Source organism: Octopus bimaculoides, chromosome 4 (genome assembly GCF_046866305.1).
Source record: "Octopus bimaculoides isolate indiv1 chromosome 4, ASM4686630v1, whole genome shotgun sequence".
Classification (NCBI taxonomy): Eukaryota; Metazoa; Mollusca; class Cephalopoda; order Octopoda; family Octopodidae; genus Octopus; species Octopus bimaculoides.
In genome coordinates this window covers 119,845,366-119,869,641 of record NC_142931.1, presented here as the reverse complement: position 1 = coordinate 119,869,641, position 24,276 = coordinate 119,845,366, and the positions used below count along the sequence as shown (strand labels likewise).

At 34.8% G+C, this 24,276-nt stretch overlaps 1 protein-coding gene across 6 annotated transcripts in view; it reads left to right on the top strand.

Annotated features, from left to right (window-relative positions):
• The window catches only part of LOC106868836 (multiple C2 and transmembrane domain-containing protein 1), a 296,877-nt gene that overhangs the window by 254,348 nt on the left and 18,253 nt on the right, over positions 1–24,276 (top strand). For all 6 annotated transcript variants that reach the window (XM_089351244.1, XM_089351240.1, XM_089351243.1 and 3 more), the window contains 4 exons: positions 17,227–17,403; positions 18,443–18,573; positions 22,780–22,966; positions 23,840–23,894. In XM_089351244.1, coding sequence (XP_089207370.1) covers positions 17,227–17,403; positions 18,443–18,573; positions 22,780–22,966; positions 23,840–23,894 — 550 coding nt within the window. The remainder of the gene's footprint in view (positions 1–17,226; positions 17,404–18,442; positions 18,574–22,779; positions 22,967–23,839; positions 23,895–24,276) is intronic.

Here is a 24,276-nt window from a genome sequence, read left to right as displayed (position 1 = left end):
ATTTAATTATGCCTCTTCACCATCTGTGTTCAAACCTTGTTACGGTCACCTTTACCTTTTATCCTTTTAAGGGCAGTAAAATAAGTATCAGTTGAGTACTGTGGTCAATATGATCAACTATCTCTTCTCGCAAATTTCTGGCTTTGTAACTGTATTAGAAACTATTATTATGGCTGTATGGTTATAAAGTTTGCTTAGCAACCATATGATTTTAAGTTCTAACCCACTCCTGGGCAGCCCATTGGACAGATGCCTTCTACTATAGTCTGATACTGATCAGTGTCTTTGTGTGTGAAATTTGGTTGATGGAAATTTCATGGAAGCCCTGTGTGTGTGTGTGTGCATGTGTATTTTGGGTAGTTTTCATGCTTGCATGAAATGAGTATTTGCTTATATAAGAGCTTTATACAAGGTTTCCTAAAAAATATCTATACACACATTGCATGATTATAAAGCCTGTGTTTATATTAGACTACATTTCATTTTCAAAATTTAATAGAATCTACACACAGGATTCAATATTTTTATGAACATCTGTTTTCAAACTATTGACTGTTGTGGTCCAGGCATTGCTGATAATGCAAAGCAATAGAATCACATGCACCAAGAAACATTTCATTCAGTATGTGTGTGCATTCTTGTACACTGGGTGTCCTCAATATGTTGACTATTGTTGGTTTTGTACCATTAACTTTAAGTATCCCCATAAAGAAAAAAATTTAGTGGTGTGAGATCTGATAAAAGCAGAGGTTATTCTACTGAACCACTTCATTCATTCCACTTGTTTGGAAAAATTTTATCAAAGTAGAGACTTACATTACAATGGTAGTATGGGTGTGCCCTATCTTGCTGGAAATAAGACTCCTGGGTATGACAGGTTCTAGCAGCAAGTTCAAGTAAAAGGGATCAGTCATAGGTACTGTCAAAAAGAATGGTCCAATTAATCCTTTTAATAAGCTGCACCATACTGTAACTCTTGGTAAATTAACAGAATGTTCCTTCTTAATGTATGTATTCTCTGGTCCCCAGTAGGTGCAATTGTGGTAAACAATTGAGCCATTTAATATAAATGTAGCCTCATCTCTCCAAACAGCCTTTATTGGAAAGTTTGCATATTCTATACATCTTTCACAGTACCACTCACAAAACTCAGCTTTTCAGTCTGGATCATCTTCATTGCGAGTATGGCTTATTCTTGGAATGTAATTGTCCAATGACAATATTTCAAAATGGTGGTGGATACATGATTTTGAAATTTCTATCTCATGATGCACTTGTTGCACACATTTTCTTGAACCCCAACAATATGCTTTTAACTCCCTTTCTTGCTTTGTGGGGCTTATCAGTGTCTGCAGTCTTCTGGAACATTTCTTGCGGACATTCTGAACACTTCCATCTGCTTCAAACTTATGTCTAATTCTGTCATGTTAATGGATTTGTTTTGAAACTCCCTCCTGAATTGTCTTTGCACTTCAGCTATGTTTTCAAACTTTCAGATATTTGTGTGTGTGTGTGTGTGTGTGTGCTTGTGTGTGTGTGTGTGTGTGTGTGTGTGTGTGTGTAAACTTGCTACTAATTTAAATATGCTTCAGTCATATTTGAACCCATTACAGAAAATTTCTCCATGACAAAATACAGTGAATGTGTTTCTTACAGGTTCAAATATGTCTCAAATACACACACACATACACACACACACACACACACATGCATATATGGACTCATGCAATGCATACAAGCACATCAAAGAGTGTAGATTAGTGGTTGAATTCCTAAATTCCAACATTAAATCATGGGAGACATAATTCAGGTAAACAAAAGCTGACTATGGGAAACACACTGGTAGAGCTAATGAAAATAAAGATAAAATAAAAGATGGACAAGCAGTTATTTATAACATCAAAGTATTTATAAATAAGTTACACAAAAGTGCATCAATAACAAATTTGCAGAATTTCATGCAAGCATGTTGCTATAATTTGGCAGCATAGTATAAATTGCATAGCTGTTCTAATACATACAAACACATGTAGATAGCATGGAGCCTGTTTGTAGTCTAATTCAAGTTAGCAACCAAATTTTATTAGATGAACATGCATTTCTGTTGCATGGATTCCAGCCACAAAACTTAAGAAACTTCCCAATAATCTCTCTCTCTTTCTCTCTCTCTCTCACACACACACACACACACACACACACACACACACACACTCTCTCTCTCTCTCTCTCTCTCTCTTAGTCATGGGGCGGTGTTTTCTCTTTACTCTTCTTTTGTCTGTCTTGCTTCTTACTTCACAACCTCACAAGTGCTGGTTACACAAGACAAAGAACCCAGTACGCACTGAAAGGTGATTGCATTAGGAAGCACATGCAGCTGTTGAAAACATGCCAAAGCTGATGTTGGTATTGGAGCTTGGCACAGTGTTCTAGCTTGTCAGATCCTTTCAAACTGTCTAACTTATGCCAACATGGAAAATGGCTGATGACGACGACAACAACGACGACACTCTTTTTATTTGGTTTGGCCATTTAACCGCAGCCATGCTAAAAAATTGTTTATAGGATTTTTAGTTAATCATATCAACCCACAATACCTATATCTATCTGGTATTATATTTTGTCAAATGATTATCAACCATTTTTACACAACATGCGTCTTGTTTTAACCGATACTGTTGTGTCAAACATAATTGCATACACAGACATAGATAAACACATACACATACCCACACTTATGGCGGTGAGCTGGCAGAAATGTTAGCACGCCAGGCGAAATGCTTGGCGGTATTTCATCTGCCGCTACGTTCTGAGTTCAAATTCCGCCGAGGTCAACTTTGCCTTTCATCCTCTCGGGGTCGATTAAATAAGTACCAGTTATGCACTGGGGTCGATATAGTCAACTTAATCCGTTTGTCTGTCCTTGTTTGTCCCCTCTGTGTGTAGCCCCCTTTTGGGTAGTAAAGAAATAACACATACCCACACATATATATATATATCATCATATATCCTCATCATTTAGTGTCCATTTTCCATGCTGGAATGGGTTGGATGGTTTGACAGGAGCTGACCAGCTGAAGGGCTGTTCAAGCTCCCTGTCTGTTTTAGTATAGTTTCTACAGCTGGATACCCTTCCTAATGCCAACCACTTTACAGAGTATACTGGGTGCTTTTGTGCAGCACCGGCATGGGTGCTTTTTATGTGGCACCAGCACCTATGAGTCCACAAGATTAGGGATGCTCAGGTGGCAGGGGTTACAGGAGACAAGCCTGTATGCGAGGACAACTGTGTTTTTACTTAGCTTTACATGTCTTCAAGCACAGCAAACTGCCAGGAGTCTCAGTCCCCTGTCATCTCCTCTCTGAGTTCCAACGTCTGTAGATCCTTTCTCACCACTTCGTCCCACATCTTCCTGGGTCTACCCCTTCCACGTGTTCCCTCCACAATCAGGGATCGGCACCTCTTGATGCAATCATCTTCATTCATATGCATTGGCATCTCTTCATACAACAGGTGGGGGTGGGGGCATGTGTGTCTATTCAGACACAGGTATGGCTGTGAGATTACAAATTTTGCTTGCAAGCACATGAGTCCGGGTTCATTCCTGCTGCATGGCACATTAAGCAAATGTCTTCTACAGTCACAGATTGACCAATACCTCGTGAGTGGAATTTGGTAAAAAGAAATGCATCAGCAACTTATCATATGTATGTGTGGATGTGCATGTGTACATACATACATAGGTGCAGGTGTAGCAGCGTGATTGAGAAGTTAACCACCTGACTGCATGATTTTGGATTTAATCCTACTGCATGGCATCTTGGACAAGTGTTTTCCTCTGTGGCTCTAGTCTACCCAATGCCTTGTGAGTGGATTCAGTAAACAGAAACTGGAAGATGCCCATTGTATATGTATGTGTGTGTGTGTGTGTGTGCACCTTGTCTTTGACATTGCATGATGGTTGTAAAAAGAGGGTTACCAACATGCATGTGGTGTTTTTCATTTCCAGTCTCCCGCATAAACATGTCCGGCTACAGGAAAAATATTACCTTGCTTAGAAACATGAGGTTTAGCAATAGGAAGGACATGCAGCCATAGAAAATATACCTCAGTGAATTCTGCCTGGCCCATGCAAGCATGAAAAGTGGACATTAAAATGACGATGATGATGTTGATACTCTATAAAGCCTTGTGGCTTTCTTTATGAGTCACCATAATGTATGATATTGTACTACAAATCCTATTTATGATATACTGTCTCATTATATTTCATTATGTCACCTGCTGAATGTTATTTTGTTTCACACCTCATTTCCTTTTCTTTATAAATCAGAAACCTTGTGTCTATATTAAGAAACAATTGTTGCATAGTTTTGTGTGACAATGTGGTCGTCAGCTCAATGACTGATATAATTTGATAATTACTGCAGTTGTGTGCTAAAGTAAATGTCAAAGGTAAACCTAATTAGAAAACCCAATTAGTCACATGTTTAGAACATTTTTACATTACATGTACCATTACTATATTATTGCATTTTGGGAATGTTGTTATAATTGTTGAAGTATAGTGGATTCCAAAATATGCCATGATGTTTCTACTGAAAAGAGTAAGTAGCCTGATTTTGTATTGTCAATTGGATATTTGTAAGCATATTTATTTTGGTTATGGTAATACAACTTCCCACTTCACTTTCGCAAACTTCTTTAGAATTCATGAACCAATAAGGGACTTTTACATGATCACTCAGTCAGTTAGAAGTAGTAGGTACATATCCTTCTTATCACACCCTATCATTTTAAGAAAAAGAAGGATAGATTAATCTAGATAGATGATGTCTGAAGAAACAAAACCCAGACTGATATGATAGGAATACTTTTAACTCTTTAAATACCAATTTATATGAAACCACCCCCTGTTACTAAGATACAAGTGTCTTGTCTTAATGTGATCTAAATTAAAACCTTCCATTAAAATTCCATGTTAATTTATGTACCAAACACCAGCTTAATGTTGACATTTAATTTACTAAATTCTTCATTATTTTCAAAATTAATTAAAACAAAGGCAATGTGTTTCAAGAGAAATTTGTTAAAAAAAGCATTAATCAGTGATCTGCTTGAACTAGGTTGACCTAACACTAAACAACAACTAAAAGAGTCTTCAGGCTTTATTCAATAAGAAACCATTATTAAAAATTAAAATACTTAAGCTCCTGACTTTATTTTTCTTCTACATTTTTTCATTGATAAATAATTTCTTGCTGTAACATCAATACTGTGGCCTTAAATTTAATATTGTGACCTATGTTTAAAATTATCATTTTAAACTCAGATGCATCTAGTAATGGAATAAGTCTGTCTTGATTCAGTCAACTCAGGCTAGTAATGAAAAATGGGGCTAAAGATTAAGAAAAGTGTAGAGTAATTAAAACCTTGCCAAACAGATGCACACTATATTTACAATGTCTAACTGAAGTTCTGTTGCCAGCAGAATAGCTTAAGAAGAAAAAATATAGGTGTCAGATAATAAATTGTCTTGGAGCATATTGCAGCAAAACAATAATAAATATAAAATGTGTAGCTTACTTTCACTAATCTTAGTAGTATTTATAACGGTGAGGTGGTATTGATTAGTGCCAAGCTGACTTAATCTAAATAGTAGAATAACATTTGCTGCTGGAATGTTACTAAAGCTTGATAATTTTACCAATTTTCTTTTATTATACAAAGCTAATGTAATCAGATGAGAACTATTAACGCTAGTAACTACTGGAAATGAGTTGTTGTAAAGCTACTTCTGTCATATCCATACAAAAAGACTTGTCAGAAGAAGGATATGGATTTATATGCATATATATATATATATATATATATATATATATATATATATATATGCATTATTTATATTAATTTTTTTGACAGAATTGCAAGCATTGAAGAAAGCCTTGAAAAATAATGCACCCACACACACTGCATACAATTATGAAACATTTATCCATTAACATTCTCGAACAACTAAGCTACCATTGGATAGCTCTCTCTCTCCTCAACCGCACTACTATAGCAGGCTGCTTCTCTGAACTAACCCCTATGCCATCTTCGCATCAAACTAGAAGCTGTAGTCACTGCTGCTGCTTGGTTTAACAAATGATGTATGTTTTTGTGTATGTGTATCAGTATTATGTATCATCATCAACATCATAATTTAACACCCAGTTTCCATGCTGGCATGGGTTAGATGGTTTGACAGGGTCTGACAAGTCGTAGGTTTGTGTCATGCACTAATGTCCACTTTGATATGGTTTCTACAGCTAGATGTCCTTCTTATGTGTGCAAGTGTGCATACAGCTCAGTTGGCTGAATTATCATTGAGATCAGGAAGACAAACAAAGACAGATGATCACAGATTGATTGTCAAAATAAGAGATATGACAGAGAGAGAGAGAGAGAGAGAGAGAGGGGGTGGGGAGGGAGAAAAATGACACGGGTAAGGAAAGAGAAAGTGAAAGAGAAATTGATTTTTTAATGAAATTGTTCACACAGAAAAAGATATTGTATACAAAAAAAAAGATATTGTGTGTGTAAGTAGGAAGAAGATGATGTTGCTGACATGTATACATCAAGTGCTAGCCACACGCATAAAATATGTTTGTTCAAATTAATATGATAATACAAAGTAGACATATTAAAACAAAATATTGTTATACTCTTTGGTTTTTGATAACTACACTGCAGATATCTTCATGATAAAGGCTGTCTTTATTTTGCTATTGTGTGTTGTATATATATATATATATATATATATATATATATATATATATATATATATACCTATATTCAGCTATTTTTGTGTATGTTGTCTATGTCTAATATTCTTTATGTGCCTGGAAGAGGAGGAGAAATCTTCCTGATAAACCTACTTCTTTACCTGAAGTAAGGAAACATGGGAAAATTGCTGTGATAGATCTTTAGACATCATTGTCACTCTACTGCCTGGAAGTAAACCAGCTAGTAATGCATTGAAACTTCCATTACACCTCACCAGTGATGACACAGCAAACGAATAGGAGCAGCAGAAGTATGAAAACAGTGATAATTTTTTTATTATAATTTATGATCACCCCATAAAATTTCTAAGGTTTGGGATTGAACTCTTAAGGGATATCAGAGAAAAAAAAATTCTCTTTTCACGGGAGTATCAGTAATAGTCTTAAGAGGCTCTCACTCAACATTTTCAGTCATTATTTAGCAGACAAAATCTGACCAAATAAGAAACTACATGGAATCTTATTTGTAGAGGTATGTCAAGAAACTTAAACTGGAAAATATGACAGCTTGTCTTTATTAAGACCAACCCTCAGCTGATTTGCCTATGAGTCTTTTGAATCTCCTTGAAAGGGTTGTACCTGATCAGTGTGTGTTATATATGATATATATATAAGAGGTCTGTTCGATAAGTATCCAGACTGTTGCCATAATAACGAAGCTAAAGCACACAAAGTGAAGCTGTTTGGCACAGATTGGCCTTAGACTCAATTGTTCTAACTCACTTCTGCTGTTTACAGCAGAGCTTGGAAGGAACGTGTGTAGCATGTGATCATCACTTTGACCATGACAGAGAAAGTTGTCATGGCAATACCTTATCAGAGGCCTACGCAAGTTACAGAAAGTGTATGGAGAGGAGTGTATGAGCCGCACACAAGTGCATGAGTAGTTTCCAAGATGGCCGAAAAAATGTCGATATTGACGAACGTTCTGGAAGACCTGCAACCAGTAGAACTGAGAAAAACATTGCAGATGTGCATGCAGCAGTGAGGGGAAATCATCGAATCACCATCCATGCGTTATCAGAGGATGTGCAGATTAGTTACGGTTCAGTTCAGTCCATTAACACTGAAGATTTGTGTATTTAATGCATGTCTGCCAAATTAGTGCCCAAACTGCGACCAAAAAACACTTGGGTTTCAGTTGCACAAGATCTTGACTGTGTTGAGAATGATGAAAACTTTTTGAAAACTTTGCTTAGGCCTCTGAGCAGGTATCGCCAAACTTTTGGCAAAATTTGATGCAGATTCACTACTCAACTTTCTCTGTCATAGTCAATGTGATGATCACGTTCCTTCCAAGCACTGCTGTAAACAGCGAAAGTGAACTAAAATGTTAAAACTCAGTGTGCATGCACAGCAGAGTTCAAGGTCAACCTGTTGCAAGCAGCTTCACTCTGCAAGCTTTACCTTCATTAGTATGGCAGCAGTCCGGATACTTATTGATCAGACCACATATATCATATCTCTCACACACACACACTTGTCCCCACCATCTCTATCTTCTTAGATAAAGTAGTGCATACTTCTTACTCAACCCACCCCATAAACCATATCACTGTCTTTCTCATTAACTCCTGCCAAAATTCCTCCCCTTCCCAACACTATCTCCTCTGTTATTTTCTTCACAACCACCCCCTCACAGTTATCTATTCGTTCCATCATAATTTAACTTTTTCTCAACATCTCACATAGCGTCACCATTCTGTTTCCTTTCCTCCCTTTCATTTGCAGGAGTTCTTTAGTCTTGTGTATCAGGAGGTGACCTCATTAGTACTGGTGCCATGGTAAAAGCACCTAGTGGTTGGTGAATTGAGCAGAGACAATTCAGGATTCAGGGGACCCTTTAGTCTTGCCAAGAGCCATAACAACTTCTCTTTTGTTGATATCATGAGAAAATGCACTCTAGTACATGCTGTAAAGTGGTTGATGTTAGGAAGGGCATCCAACCATAGAAACCATACCAAAAAAGATGTTTGAGCCAGGTGTAGACTCTGTCAGATCCTGTCAAAGAATCCAACGCATGCCAGCATGGAAAGCAGATGCAAAATGATATTTGTTATTTCTTTACTACCCACAAGGGGCTACACACAGAGGGGACAAACAAGGACAGACAAACGAATTAAGTCGATTATATCGACCCCAGTGCATAACTGGTACTTATTTAATCGACCCCAAAAGGATGAAAGGCAAAGTTGACCTCAGCGGATTTTGAACTCAGAACATAGTGGCTGACGAAATACTGCTAAGCATTTTGCCCGGCGTGCTGACGTTTCTGCCAGCTCGGCGCCTTAATGATATTTGTGTGTGTGTGTGTGTGTGTGTGTGAGACAGATTTTCTAGCAACTTTGATTCCCTTACCCATGCTGAATTATCCATTTTATGGACGAACTGTGGTTACAAGTTACTTTTCTGTCACAAAGTCACTTTGTCAATTGCTGGTGGAAGGACAAAGTTGCTTTATTCAAGTTCTTTGATTAGATCTCTCATTAACTTGATTAACACTAGTAAGTCTTTCAGTTACATCTTGATCTTGGCTGTCAGCCTCATCAGTTTCATTATCTGCTTGAACATTCAAAACCATGTGTACAATAATACAGTCACTATAGCAATACACATCAGTCATTTCTTTATTAATATTCAATCACTCAGCCAGATTTTCTTTATTAACCTTTTAGCATTTAGATTACTCTGTCAAATGTAATGCATATTTTCCTCACATTGTTTTGAATTAATCATGTATTATCTTATAGCTTAGCCATTTTGATTTTGTGATTATTTATTTTTAGAATGACATAGGATAGGTGTGAGAGGCTGGATCTGCCCAGCTTGAACATAAAACTAGTAAAATATTTTGGTCTCATATGGCCAGTTTAAATGCTAATGGGTTGAACATATTCTCTGTTTTCGATATATGCTCTATTCTTGACAGTATTTCTGCTTCACAATAATAGTAAAAGCTAGACTTTGAAGGACCAAAAAATGATGCTGCAAATGCTTGGCTGCAACTAAGCCAGTTATCCCTGTCGTAACTTTCCTGATAGCTCTCAACAAAAGCATAGCTTGTTGCTGTTCAGTGAAAATACCAACCATACTTTCATGGTCTGTATTTGCATTAAAAATCAAGATCAAGCAAGCTTTTGGTTCATGAAATCTTTTGAAATCAGTGTCAAGATCTTCATCTGATGCATTTTCAAACTTCAAGACAGGACTCAGCTTATGCAAACCTTTCTTTTGCATCAACAATTTTGCTTTTTCTTTAGCAGAAGCAACAAATCAAAGCATATCTCTCATGTTAAATTCTATGATAAATGTCTCAATCAACTTGCTTGAATTTACCACATCAAGCATACATGTAAAACATCAGTGTTACTTAGTTTTTTATAGAGTGCAATTTTCCTGGATCTTTAATCTTTATACTTCTATTTGTTTAAGTCAGTTCATCTATGTGTTCATCATTAAGTCAGTTTGATCTATGCGGCCATGCTGGGGCAACACCATGAAGAATTTTAATCAAATGAATCAACTCCAGTACTTATTTTTTTTAAAGCCTGATACTTATTCTATTGGGTTCTTTTTGTTGAATTGCCAAGTTACAGGAACATAAGCACATCAACACCAACTGTCAACATAAACACACACACAAACACACACACACACACACAGATATATACAATATATATATATATACAATGAGCTTCTTTCAGTTTCTGTCTACTAAATCCTTTCACAAGGCTTTGATCAGACTGAGGCTGATATAAATGACACTTGCTCAAGGTGCCATGCAGTGGGACTGAACCTGGAACCATGTGGGTGAGAAGCAAACCTCTTACTGTTACAGCAATGCCTGTGCCTATGTACACATTATTCTGACATAGCCGTTCATCTTGGAGTGAAGTGAACAGTTTGTGAAGAATATGAAGAATTTTGCAGTCTTCATCTAAGCCTCCATATATGCAATGTGCTGTAGCTCCTGGTACAGTACCATTCATACGATTCTCTGGTGACCTCTGTATTAATTTAGCCCTTTTCTATGTATGATATGCTTGAGGCACAATGGCCCAGTGGTTAGGGCAGCAGACTCGCGGTCATAGGATTGTGGTTTCGATTCCCAAACCGGGTGTTGTGAGTGTTTATTGAGCGAAAACACCTAAAGCTCCACGAGGCTCCAGCAGGGGATGGTGGCGAACCCTGCTGTACTCTTCCACCACAACTTTCTCTCACTCTTACTTCCTGTTGTGCCTGTAATTCAAAGGGTCAGCCTTGTCACACTGTGTCACACTGAATATCCCCAAGAACTACGTTAAGGGTACACGTGTCAGTGGAGTGTTCAGCCACTTGCACGTTAATTTCATGAGCAGGCTGTTCCGTTGATCGGATCAACTGGAACTCTCGACGTCGTAAGCGATGGAGTGCCAAGAACAACATATGTATGATATGATATTACTGGCAAAGCTTTAACACTTTTCCAGATCCTAGAACATTTACTTCTCTCAGTGACTAGTAGTTACTACATCTGTAGGCTCTGGATTCATTGAGCACTTTCAGGTTGTAACTCTCTCTTTAGATTGTTTAATTCCTGTTGGTGTCCCTTCATTCTTCTTTAGAGACATCACTAATAATATGCATTTTCATCTATGCTGTGCTTGGACACTGTTACTAGGGATAATCATCATCATCATCCTTTAATGTTCGTTTTTTCATGCTGGCATGGGTTAGGCAGTTTGACCAGAGCTGGCAAGTAGGAGAGCTGCATCAGGTTCCAGTCTGATTTAGCTTTGTTTCTATGACTGGATGCCCTTCTTAAGGACAACTACTTTACAGTGCATGCTGGATGTTTTTAACGTGGCACTGACAATAGTGCCTTTAAGTGACACTGGCACAGGTACGTTTTACGTGACTAGCAAATTAGGCTGGGAATTCCTCAGACTTATTGGAGCTGCAGTAGTCATTGATACGCATACACATACATACACATACATACATACATACATACACATACATACATACACATACATACAGCTCACCTTGTCATTTAGTGAATTATTTTGGTAGGTTGCAAGGGTCATCATAATCATATCCTGATTAAAAGTACTAGACCCTCAGTTCTCTGAGAATTGGTCATATATACTGATTGTGTGTGTGTGTAAAATACTATACTGATATGCCTAAAATATAAAAGGCCTGAGTAAGTGTTTTTAAAAGGAACTTTCAAATTCCAGTTGAAAACTGTTGCGATATCTTTCATTAAATAATTGTTAAAAATCATTGACATTTAATTTCATTTTCTACCCATACAAATTTTTGTATAATAGCAATCTTTCTATGAAGCCAATGTAATATACTGTCTTACAATTAATGAAGAGAATTAAATTATTTTGTAGTTCAATTTAGGAGAAAAATTTCCAATCAAAATAATAAATGTATTTGTAGTCACATCATTCATTTTTGAATTACTATTTTTATTATTTCTTAAAACAAATTGACGTAATGGATATGTAATGAAATGTAATATAATGTATATATGTACGTACGTATGTACATACATGTGTTTATATATATATGTATGTATGTATGTATTTATATACATATGTGTTTATATATGTATATGTATGTATGCGTGTGTGTGTTTGTGTGTATATATACATATATCTATATATATATGTATATATACATACACACACACATATGTATGTATCATTAAAATATGCTTATCTCATATTTTCTCTAATTAATAAATTTTGTGTTTATTTATAATTTCATTCTTCTGGAAGCAAAAAATCAAATTTAGAATCATTATGAAACATCTTTTATTTGTTTTTGCATTTGATATTGTTTATTTGGTATGTAAATTCGTTATACCTTCTTTCAGTTTTTGTGTTTAATCCAAAAGCATTTTATAAATTTGTGTGTTTCAAATACAGGTCAAGCAACTTAATACTTGGATGGTCGTTCTTATAATTCAGAAGAAAGCAATTCTTAAGAGAAGTACCACTTAATACATGCAAAGTGTATGTGTAACCACCTAGTCTTTTGTTTTCATAATTTCCTTAGTACCAATTAATTAATGCTTATCGAACAAATCTCCTGCTGCACTATTCTTTATATAAAGAAATAATATCCTGGTATTATTCTGGTAGTCTTTCACTCTTTGTGTTGTACATATATATATATACATATAGAAATAGTCCACCCAAAAGAATTGCCACTTTGAACTGACACATGAGCTACACTGATATCAAATCACAAAAATACTTTATGTTCATCAGATGCTGTTTCAATGAATTTTATATTTTTACTACAAAGCATTAGACTCCAGGCATTGATTTGCTTTATCCTACTTTTGTGCTTGCTGTTTGGCTATATAGTTTTCCAATATTCACAAAAATAAAAGCATACCAACCTCAGTTCCCTGAGATCACCTCTCTCACATGTAACAAAGTAAAAGAAAACTAATAACTTAACATAATAATTAGTGTCTAATCTATTTACCTACTACCACCTGGATGGAAATTTTTCCCACTTTGATGTTAGTTATTTCACATAGAAACCATTGCATGTTATTTTTAATATTACATTGTTCGCAGCAACATTATTTGATTGTGCAGCATATTATTATGTATGCAATGTAAATTCTTGCATCAAATTATAGCAGTCTCTCACTTTTCCGAAGTTTAGAGTTACTTTAGGCTTGGCGTGCTAAATAAATAGTGAAAAAAAAATAATAATAAAGCTCGGCAGAGTTACAGCAGATAGGTCTGCTGTCTGCTGGAAAGTAAACTGCTGCAATTATTCATTATTTAGTAGCGATTATTTTGGTTTTCAAATTTTCATGGTCCATCTACAATAAATGAGTAACTCAATTACATGTTCAAGTTTCAATGTTGAAGATGATGGGAACATTCAGTAGGGAAAATATAAATCTGTTTAGTACAGTCACCATTTCCCCTGAATTCAAGCACACACACTCATTCAAATGTCAAAAAGGAAAAGCGTACTCAATACATGGTGTCTTAGACAATATTGAATTTTTTTCTTACAGCTCAGATCTCAAGTCACTGCAAACATCAACTGAACTGTCTTCTTTTGGTATTTCAGGCTGTTTTTATTTGTTTTCTGTCTATATTTCTGAGACTGGTGACCACATGTTGATTGTTGCTTTTGCTATGTTTCAGCATGCAGCAGCCAAAATGTAGTGAAAGCAACAATCAAGATGACATCAGTCTGACTAATATAAACAGTATTCATAATATTCGTTACTCATCTCAAAAATATAGAATTGTTTTTATTTACATTGAAACAGGATTTTGTTTGTCAGAGTGTGTGTGGTGATTGTTTCCTTTGACCAGTTTATAAAATTGGGTTTATTAAGGCTCTGATTATAGTTGTTGCCTTTTCACTTACCAGTTCATGGATTGTTCTCCTTTTTATTAGTTTGTTTTGTTGTTATTCAGATTACCATTAGGTTTTCATAATAATTACATTTTGTTTCTGTTATTGGTGTAATGTCACCAGTTCAGTGTTGATTACATAATCATATCCTGTTTTCCTAAATTAGTTCACCTATATACCACTTTACATTGACGAATTCATGAATTGTTTTGGCCAGTAAAAACAAGACCCAAACACAAAAAAATGAACTCATTCTGTTATTATCCTCATTTTCACATCCATTTTTTCTTGTTGGCATGAGTTAGATGAGTTTTCTTGAGCCAGTATTCTACAGTTAGATAGCCCTCTTAAAACCAACCCTTATTTTCAAATAAAAGGATTTATTCTACTGGTTTTTGTATGTTGAAAGCACTGAATTAAAGAACATCACCAAATATCCTTGCTGTCAAGCAATATCAGTATGAAGACACATGGAAAGAGAAACATACTTACACATATACACACACGACATATGCACTCACATATTTTATATATATATATATATATATATATATATTAGGGTAAAAAAACTGAATATTAATTAATATCCATTTATTACCAGGAAGCAAGCACATTAAAAGAATCAGAGAGATTCAGAGAAAATATCTGAGATCTCAAGGGATTATTGTATATGTATATATAAGGATATATAAAGAAGACCACTAGGTTGACTGTTAATGTGCTAGAAGAAGATCACATGTAATTCCACCGAGGTCAACTTTACCTTTCATCCTTTTGGGGGTCGATAAATTAAATACCAATTGAGTACTGGGGTCGATGTAATCGACTGACACCCTACCCAAAAATTTCAGGCCTTATGCCGAGAGTAGAAAAGATTATTATTGTTGTTGTTATTATTATTATTATTATTATTATTATTATTATTATTATTATTATGTTCTTCTAAATTATTCAAAAGAAACCCCTTGAAAGTTTATTTATTTTATTTTATCTAGTTTTCTTATTTCTCTCATTATGGTGAAAATTTTCAAAAAGAAGCTCTTATTCAGAACTCCTTTGACTTGAACTTGGCTACTTGTCAAACCAATCTTTATCCAACTTCCTTCGTGATCTTTTTTAACTGATTAGATCTGTGGTTTCTGCCAAAGATCTAATCACATCTGAATACAGACTGGCAAAGGTAGAAAGGAACCTTGGCTCAGTGAAACAGTCTATAAATCTTTGCTTTATTGTTAGAATTTATTAACATAATTTTTTTTTTCTTTCAGATTAATATCTTTGGCCATTAATTCACTTACTCTAAAACTAATTTTCGTTGTTTCTTACACATTTAAATATTTATTTGTTTAAATATACAAGGAAAACTCAATAATTTTACATGTAAATGTTTTGGCAAAATTTCAGTAGTTTTTTTCTTTTATGTTTAACCTTATTTAAATAATGTGCAGCATATGCAATGTAAATTAGTTTATAAACAAAGATTTAATTCTCAGCTGAACTATTTTTCTTCAATTGCTCAATGTATAAGAAATTTAGTCATGCCAACAACTTAGGAGAGGTGTTTTCTCTGCAAGGTTAACTTTTATTTTTAACACACTTTATAATGACTTCAGCAATGACCCAGTTATCAGTCAAGGTTTATAAACACTTATATAGACAGTCATGTAATTGAATGTATTATTCTGGTATTGGTTAAGTTAATATTGAAAGTAATGAATTCTGTTTAACTTAACCAAAGAACTTAAATATATAAGAGTAGTGTTAATAGATTGGAGTATTGCAATATGTGTAAATAATATAAATGTTTGGAAAGTCTTTTGAGCAATGCAGATGAAAACTTTAGTAAGATATATGAGATTATGTCAATAAATGAAAACAAAGAGAAAAGATGTTCTTATTTTACATAGGCTGTTTAATGGTTCTATAATATTTCAGGTAAGAATTCCCTTTTCAAACAGAAGAAAGTAAATAAGGAGCTTGGTGAAATATGTTACCAGCAGGCCCTTCTAGTGTATTCTCTACATACATACTTGAAAGTCAATGAAAATTTGTAATATTCAGTCTTTCTTACACTTCTAAAAAAGAAATGTAACAGCTTTAACTGTAAATCAAAACTTGCCTAATCCATAATACCTGATACAAGAGCAAACCTGCAAATTTTTTAAACGTTTCATAATATTCAGCATTGTCCAGTTTGATATTAGCCATCTAAGACTTCCAGTGGTTCTAGGCTACAAACGTACTATATTAAAGTGGTCTACAAACATACTATTTTAAAGTGGCCTTCCATTAAAATTTCATGCTAATTTATGTTCCAAACACTCTCTTAATAATGTCTAAATCATTTCACCAAATTCTCAATTATTTTCAAAATAAAATTGAAACAAAGGTAGCTATGCCAACAGAAATATAGTAATAAAAGGTTTAACGGTCTGTAATTCAAAATGTATCATTTAATGGCATTTTAATTACACTTCATTAAAAGAATCTTAGTCAGACAGGGTATATAATATTTTGTGACAATTGTGAGAATTTACTTGTGGCACTTCAGACTCTGCTAAAGTTTTATGCATGTTCATCACTATCTATCTCCAATTAATCACCATCACTCAAATGAGGAGAAATATATATATTTATTTTGTAGTGAGTCACACTTTGTAGTGTCACTTATTAATCATTTCCTCGATTAAGGGCATGGTAAATAAATTGTGTAATATATGCATCAAGTCAACTAAGGTTTTAAAAGGTTTGTTAGACAGTGAATGCACTGGCAAAATTGTCTGTCTCACTCCCATCTGTTTCGCTTTCCTGTATCACTAAGTACACTCATGCAATATGAACAAAAAAAGGTTGATGGGGTGATTCACCATTACCATCAATTAACATTCAAGTTGTTAACCAATGAAAACACAACACAGATGATAAAGCAATTGAGTTCCTAAACTGACCTTCTTTTATGTTATCCCGGAATTATTTAACCTGTTTTTTTTAATTTTGTCATTGTTCTTGTAGTTCTATCGAAGAAGCACTAAACTAACAGAAACTGCTCGTAAAATGAAGATGCAAATTTGGAGCAGTGTAGTGACTGTTGTGTTGGTTGAAGGAAAAAATCTGTTGCCAATGGATGACAATGGCTTCAGTGACCCCTACGTCAAATTTCGTTTAGGAAATGAAAAATATAAGAGCAAAGTAAGTATCTTATTACTTAGAATACATATTTTATGTTCACAAATTCAAATGTTTATGCACACATGTCATCATCATCTTCATTTAACATCTGTTTTCCATGCTGGCATGGGTTGGACGGTTTGACTGGAGCTGCCTAGGCTCCATGTCTCTTTTGGCATGATTTCTATGGCTGGATGCTCTGCCTAACTGCCAACTATTTTACTGAGTGTACTGGGTGCTTTTACACAACACTAGTGTGGGTACTTTAACATGACATTTCACAAATGAGAGTTTGTCAGAAGGCAGCAAGCCGAATCTTGGTACTTGTCAAAAGGGCTTCTCTCTTGTGTGAAGCAGATTGATAAAATCAGTTGAAATCAATCTATAATACTGTATTGTATTAATATTGATATACCTACTCTATTGACAAATAAATGAGTGCCTTTTGTTTTACTTATGGATTCATAGAGGACTGTAGAAATTTATATGTACATATAAATATATATATATAGAGAGAGATAGATATACAATTATGTAAAGGTGCATGGCCTGGTAGTTAGGCTGTTGCACTAATGATTGCTAGTTCATGGGTTTGATTCCCAGACCAGGCGATGTGTTGTGTTCTTGAGCAAAACACTTCATTTCATGTTGCTTCACTCCCACTTTCAATCAAGAGTTGGGGGTGAATGTTGGTCTGTTTACCTAGTCAGTGAGATGACATCATTTGAAGGTTAAAACAATGCAAAGCACATTGTGACCAGCAATATGTAACAGCACTGGATAGTCTGGTAGCTCATGTGAAATATGTGTGTGTGTGCACATATATATATATATAGTGGCAAATAAAGAATGTAGTGAGCAAATTGTTTTACAATTTACTGTTGTTTCATCATAGTCCAATGCAATCTGTTTACAGTTTTGTCTTATAGATGTGCTTAGTATCATAAACACCAGGCTTATATACCCCAATAAAGTTATCATATATATATGTATATATATATATATATATATAGTCTAAATACCTTGAAGTATGTGTTTCACTTATCTAATTTTCTTTCAGTTTAAACCAAACACATTAAATCCTCGCTGGTTAGAACAATTTGACTTGAGAATGTATGATGATCAAACAAAGTGTCTTGAATTAACAGTGTATGACCATGATGTTGCTGGAAAAGATGATTTCATGGGAAGGTATAAGGATCTTTTTTTTGTCGTTATTAAGATTTTGATCTTTTACGAGCTGGTATCAAAATGTTTCTGAACTAGTTATGTTTAATAAAAAATAACTTATTTACCTTAAATTTTAACATCATCTCCTTTGAAATAGTCACCTTGCACAGCACTACACCAGTCCCAGCGTCCCTACCATCTTTTGGAATCAGGCCTGGAAGTTGTTTTCTGTAAGCAGTACACTCTGGGTCTCGACAACAGTGTTAAAATGGCAACCTTTGAGCTGCATTTTCACCTTGGAAAAGAGATGGAAGTCTTCAGATACTAAATTTGGCGAATAGGGCAGGTGTTGTTTTTGGTGTATTGTTGTCGTGAAGAATCCAATTTTTCATGCTTCATGGATCCAGTTGCTTTTGCCAAATGTCCTTCCTTAAATGCTTCAAAACATCACAATAGAACTCTTGATTGACAGTCTGGTCCTGGGGTACAAATTCTCAATTCACAATACCACATTTCTGGGGATGACGCTCATAGTAAGTTTTCCAGCGATGTTCTTCCACTTTTGAAGCACCCATGGTACTTGAAACATTGTGTACAACTTATTGCTTTGTCACTGTAAGCTTGCCGAAACATGCTTAATGTCTCTATAGCAGACTTACCAAGTTTAATGCAAAATTTCACATTGGCTCTTTATTCCTGTCCATGACAAAAAATTGCAGACTATAGCATACACTTGATCACAAATTTCACAACTTGTGAAGTAAACACACTGATGTCACTTGGTACACTGTCTCATGAAGATCACTGCCAGCTCTCTCTGCACACAGAACTGTGTGCTGCCATCTGTTGGTGTGCTAGAGAACTTGTGCAGGAACTTTTTGATACCACCTCATACAACTTAATCATAATGCATGTTGATTAATGAAAAAATACAAGTGCTATAATAATTAGGATGCTCAGAATAGTAGGGTAGACTAAAGACTAAATGAGACATGAGAAGATATAAACTGGCAAAAGCATGGCCATGTGGTTAAGAAATTTTGTTTTTCAGTCATGTGATACTAAAGTTAATCTCTCTGAGTAGACTCGTATATCTCTGGGTTGTCCAAAACCCGGATAATAAAATTTGGTTGCTGCAAACTGTGCAGAAGTTGCGTAGGAAAATCAGTAGAAGCTCAGTCAAGACATTTTATATTTGGTTATATTTTGAGTTAAAACCTTTGAATCACCAGTGCCTTTCTTCCTTTCAAGGTCAATAAACTAAGGACTCACTCTCTACCAAATCTAAGTATATTGGTCAGTCAGGGTACTCTGCTGCCTGTGGGATTTTCTGAATAGCACACCTAACAAAAAATACTTTCAATTTTTTTAGTGATGCAACCCAACCCACCTGACGATGAACCATGTCTCATGTTGCCTGCTTCTCAAAAAAATGTTCCCCATGTTTGATATAGATGTTGGTTTCAAATGTTTTGCACAAGACCAGCAATTTCAGGGAAGGGGTAAATCAATTATATCAACCCCGAAAGGATGAAAGGCAAAGTCAACCCTGGCAGAATTTGAACTCAGAACATAAAGACAGCTGCTAAGCATTCTGCTTGGCATGCTAACAATTCTGCCAGCTCGCCACCTTTGATATAAGTGTTAGAAATGATGATGTTGATTATGTTTTTATAATGAATGAAGTAACATTCAAAGCCTTCTTGTATCTCATTTTTTTCATTATTTTCTTATCATTATCATTGTTTTTATTATTATTTTCCCTAATATTTTCACAACAAATATAATCTACTACATCTCATAATTTACCTTTATCCATTATCTCATTCTTTTGTCTATTTCTTCTTACTTAAAAACCAGTTTCTAATTTCTTTGTTCCAGGATTATTTGTTTAATGCTTTCTTCCATTCTGATCGTCCCTGACCAGTAACCTGTTTATATGATATATAAATCCTATCCCCCCCCCCCCCATCTTCTCTCTCTCAGTGTCATTTGACAAAGTACATTGAGATAGTTTCCCTTGCATAGACCAGATATCTAAAGATTGTTTAAAATACAATCAGATAGCGAGTAGCTTTGCCTGTAATCTGAGCTGACTGTTCAATTAGAATTGTTGTTGCCAGGCACATTCACAGTGTTTCAATCACTTTCACTCACTTCATCTTCCTCTCTGACTTAGAATTCATTAATCTTACCATTCTATCTCTTCTATATCACTTAGACCTCGATAAAGTCTACAATAAATCTCTGGTGTTCAACATATTTTGCTTCCCACACATTAGAAATATGATACCTTTTCTATTTAGCTATTTTGCTCATTAAAAAATAAAATAAAACCTTGGAACATTTCCCAAATTTATGTGTTGATTTTATTCAAGAAGCAGAGGGAAAACAAAGTTTTGTCTTTCCCAAGGTCATCGACGAAGGAGATATCTGTTCCTGTTGAAGAGACCTGCATACCTGACCATTTTATGAGAGATTGTATCATATGACAGCCATTCTATGCATTTTTATCTCAAACTGCTACAGATGCTTTGTTGCAGCTTTATGCAAAATAGTGATTTCAAAGCTGGTTGCTAAACTCTGTATATATACATCAACTGATTGATGTCATTAGTGCCCAACCACTCTGTGATTGACCTTTCATACAAGTTAATAATACACATTTAATTTATCATAATTAAGCTAGTGTTAGCACATCTAATGTAGTGAGCATTAAATACCTAATTAGAAATAATTATAAAGAAAAGTCAATTAGCTCAATGATTCATATTACACTGTGTAACAAAATTTTAATTTTTTTTGTCTTTGGTCAGTCAGTGTTATTTCCTCTTTGCTCTTATCTAGAAATCAAAGGAAATGACAACTATTCCCTGCAAACTTTGCCTTTGTGACCTGCACATCAATGTTTTGAAACTGATCTATTGTCCATTATATTTCAGACAGATTCAGTACTGAATTGCTGAAGCAGAAATATTATGACAAACATTCTGTTCAATACCACAGATTTGCTTGTCTGTTGCTTGTCTTTAACCACTTGAGCATATTCCTTAGGGGCTGACAATATGCGCATCTCTGATGATTTGCAGGAATAGTGGGGAAGCATCATAACCATGCATTGAGAAGGATTCTTTGGGGGTTTGAATAAATGTAACTAAATATTTGAAGGAAATATCAACCATTTTTCATACTTTCTATGGGTAAGCAAATAGGAAATAACAGTTGCTACCCAAGGACAAAAACTGTTACACAGTGTTATTCTAGTTATTTCCACAGGTATGGAAAACAACTCTAGATATGTTTCAGTTTTATGAGACCTTCTCAGCAAAGCATAGACTTCATCTTGTACCTCTTCTCTTATCGCTAGGGCAGCAATTTACTGAGGAACTCCAATGAGAACAAAACATGTCCTCATTGTCTTCTTTACTTGCTGAAATCAGGTTAAAATAATATTAATCACTGAGCTAAATGTTGTCTTTCTTCATTGAATAACTGTGTCTAATTAGATATTTAATGTCTTCTATATTAAATATATTAACTCTAACTTAACTTGATTTTGCATCTGACAGCATGTAAACTCCAGATGTAAAAAAAAACATAAATATAACTTATTGTTTATAGAAACCTGGTGGAAATTATATTGTCTGCATTAGTGATTATGCAACATAAAACCTACCACTTCAAATTTTACTAATCACTGGTCCCAACACTCTAGTAATAGCTCCTACTTTCACCAAACTTTTCAGTTTCACTTTCTCTCTTGCATTCTCAATTTCTCTTTGTCCGTTTAGCTGTGATTAAAAATAGCTATCCGAACAAAATTTCATTGGACTCATTATTTTTAATAAAACGTCAATGCTCAAACTCAAACCCAGTACTTTCTGTCTTGATTACATTATTGAAACTATTCTTGTTTTAAAACATGGTTAATAGTAACATGCATGTCCAGTTTTAAAAGTGCTTTCTGCAACAGCATACAAATCTTTCATTTTACAAAAACCTTCTTGTCCATAACTAGTATGGGTAAATGTGTACAAAGCAGTCAGAATTTATTTGAAGGAAATTTTTATGGAATATATGAAATTCCTTCAAGTAAATAGCAGTTTGCTGGTGTCTCAAAATCTAATAGATTATATTTTTAGATAAGTCTTAGTTTAAATGGGGCACTTTTTTGTGTTGGCTATGTTGTTTTCTTTTTTTATTACTACTGTTTTCAATTTTCTTTAGGGCTACCATAGATCTGTCTAACATCAAAAATGAAGAAACACATGTAATTGAACAACAGCTTGAGGATGGAGCAGGCATGGTTAAAATTCTTTTAACAATCAGTGGAACATCAGGCAGCGAAACTATATCTGACTTAGCAAATTACACTCCTAACCCAAAAGAAAGGGAAGAAATTGTACAAAATTATGTGAGTTGTGATGATTTTTCTTTTTTTTATCCCCAACATTTGAAGTGAGCCATTGCCTTTTTGATCCCCAACATTACTGGGTGGCAATAGGGACAATCATTCCCAGTTATATAGTTGACGCTGATTGTTGTATGGTGAGTTATACCTTAGAGCATTTCATTTCCTTGTGTTGTAGTGCTTCTTTGTATTACTACCCACCAAACATTTTCAAGTATTTTCCAGGGCATTTCTGTGAGCTGCTTAATTGTAAATATCAAGAAACAATAAAGCACATCATCTAGCAGCTACTTCAGGAACCAAAAATTTGCTATATAGTTTGATTCACCATACACATACATCTACCTGCTAGAAATGAGAGCTAAAACCCTCATTTGAAGCATCAGATATTTGGTGGTTCAAACAAGGATTTTAGCTCTCATTTTTAGCAGGTAGACCTATGCATTCATCCTTATGATTGATATGTGTGTGTGTGGGGGGGGGGGGTGTTCACAAACAGCATACACTCACTCACATATACATGTACACATCGGAGAGAGAGAGAGAGAGGGATTAAATTAAAAATTTATTAATTGTATTAGTTTATTTTTTTGCTGAAGAATTGGTGTAACTAGCCCTATTTTTCATTTTGTCAGAGAGAAAATAAAGCTGCCAGCATTCATCTCAGCAATTTAAATGAAGTAACTGGGATGATGCATCAATACAAAATGCTTTGGGGATTAAAGAAAATTGGCAAAAATATTAAATGGCAGCTTTAAGAAAATTGTTTAAATTCTTAGATTTTAATTACAGCCTTCCTTTATTTTATATTTATTTTGAATTGTTTGGTGCAAAATGGGAAAGTTATAATTATTTTTACTTATTTGTATTTATTAGGGCTTGCTGAAATCTCTGAGTAATTTAAAAGATGTTGGCTGGCTCCAAGTGAAAGGCAAGTTGTTTTAGATTGTTTTTTTAAATTGTCCTGTCTCATCATTGTCATTATTACTGTTATTACTATTATTATTATTATGACATTCACTTTTCCATGCTTACATGTGTCAGATGGAATTTGTGGAACCAGGCAAATTTTTTTTATAGCTGGATGCCCATGCTGTCACCAACCCTCACCTGTTTTCAAGTGAAATAATGTTTCCTCGTAGAAAATTTGAAGCAAAGGGCATTGCTAGTATGACAGTGATACTCATTTACAACTATCATATATTGTCAAAATGAGGAAATTTAGGTACGTGTGTACACGTACACACACACACACACACACACACACACTCTTACACAACAGGCTTCTTTCAATTTCACTCTCCCAAATCCAC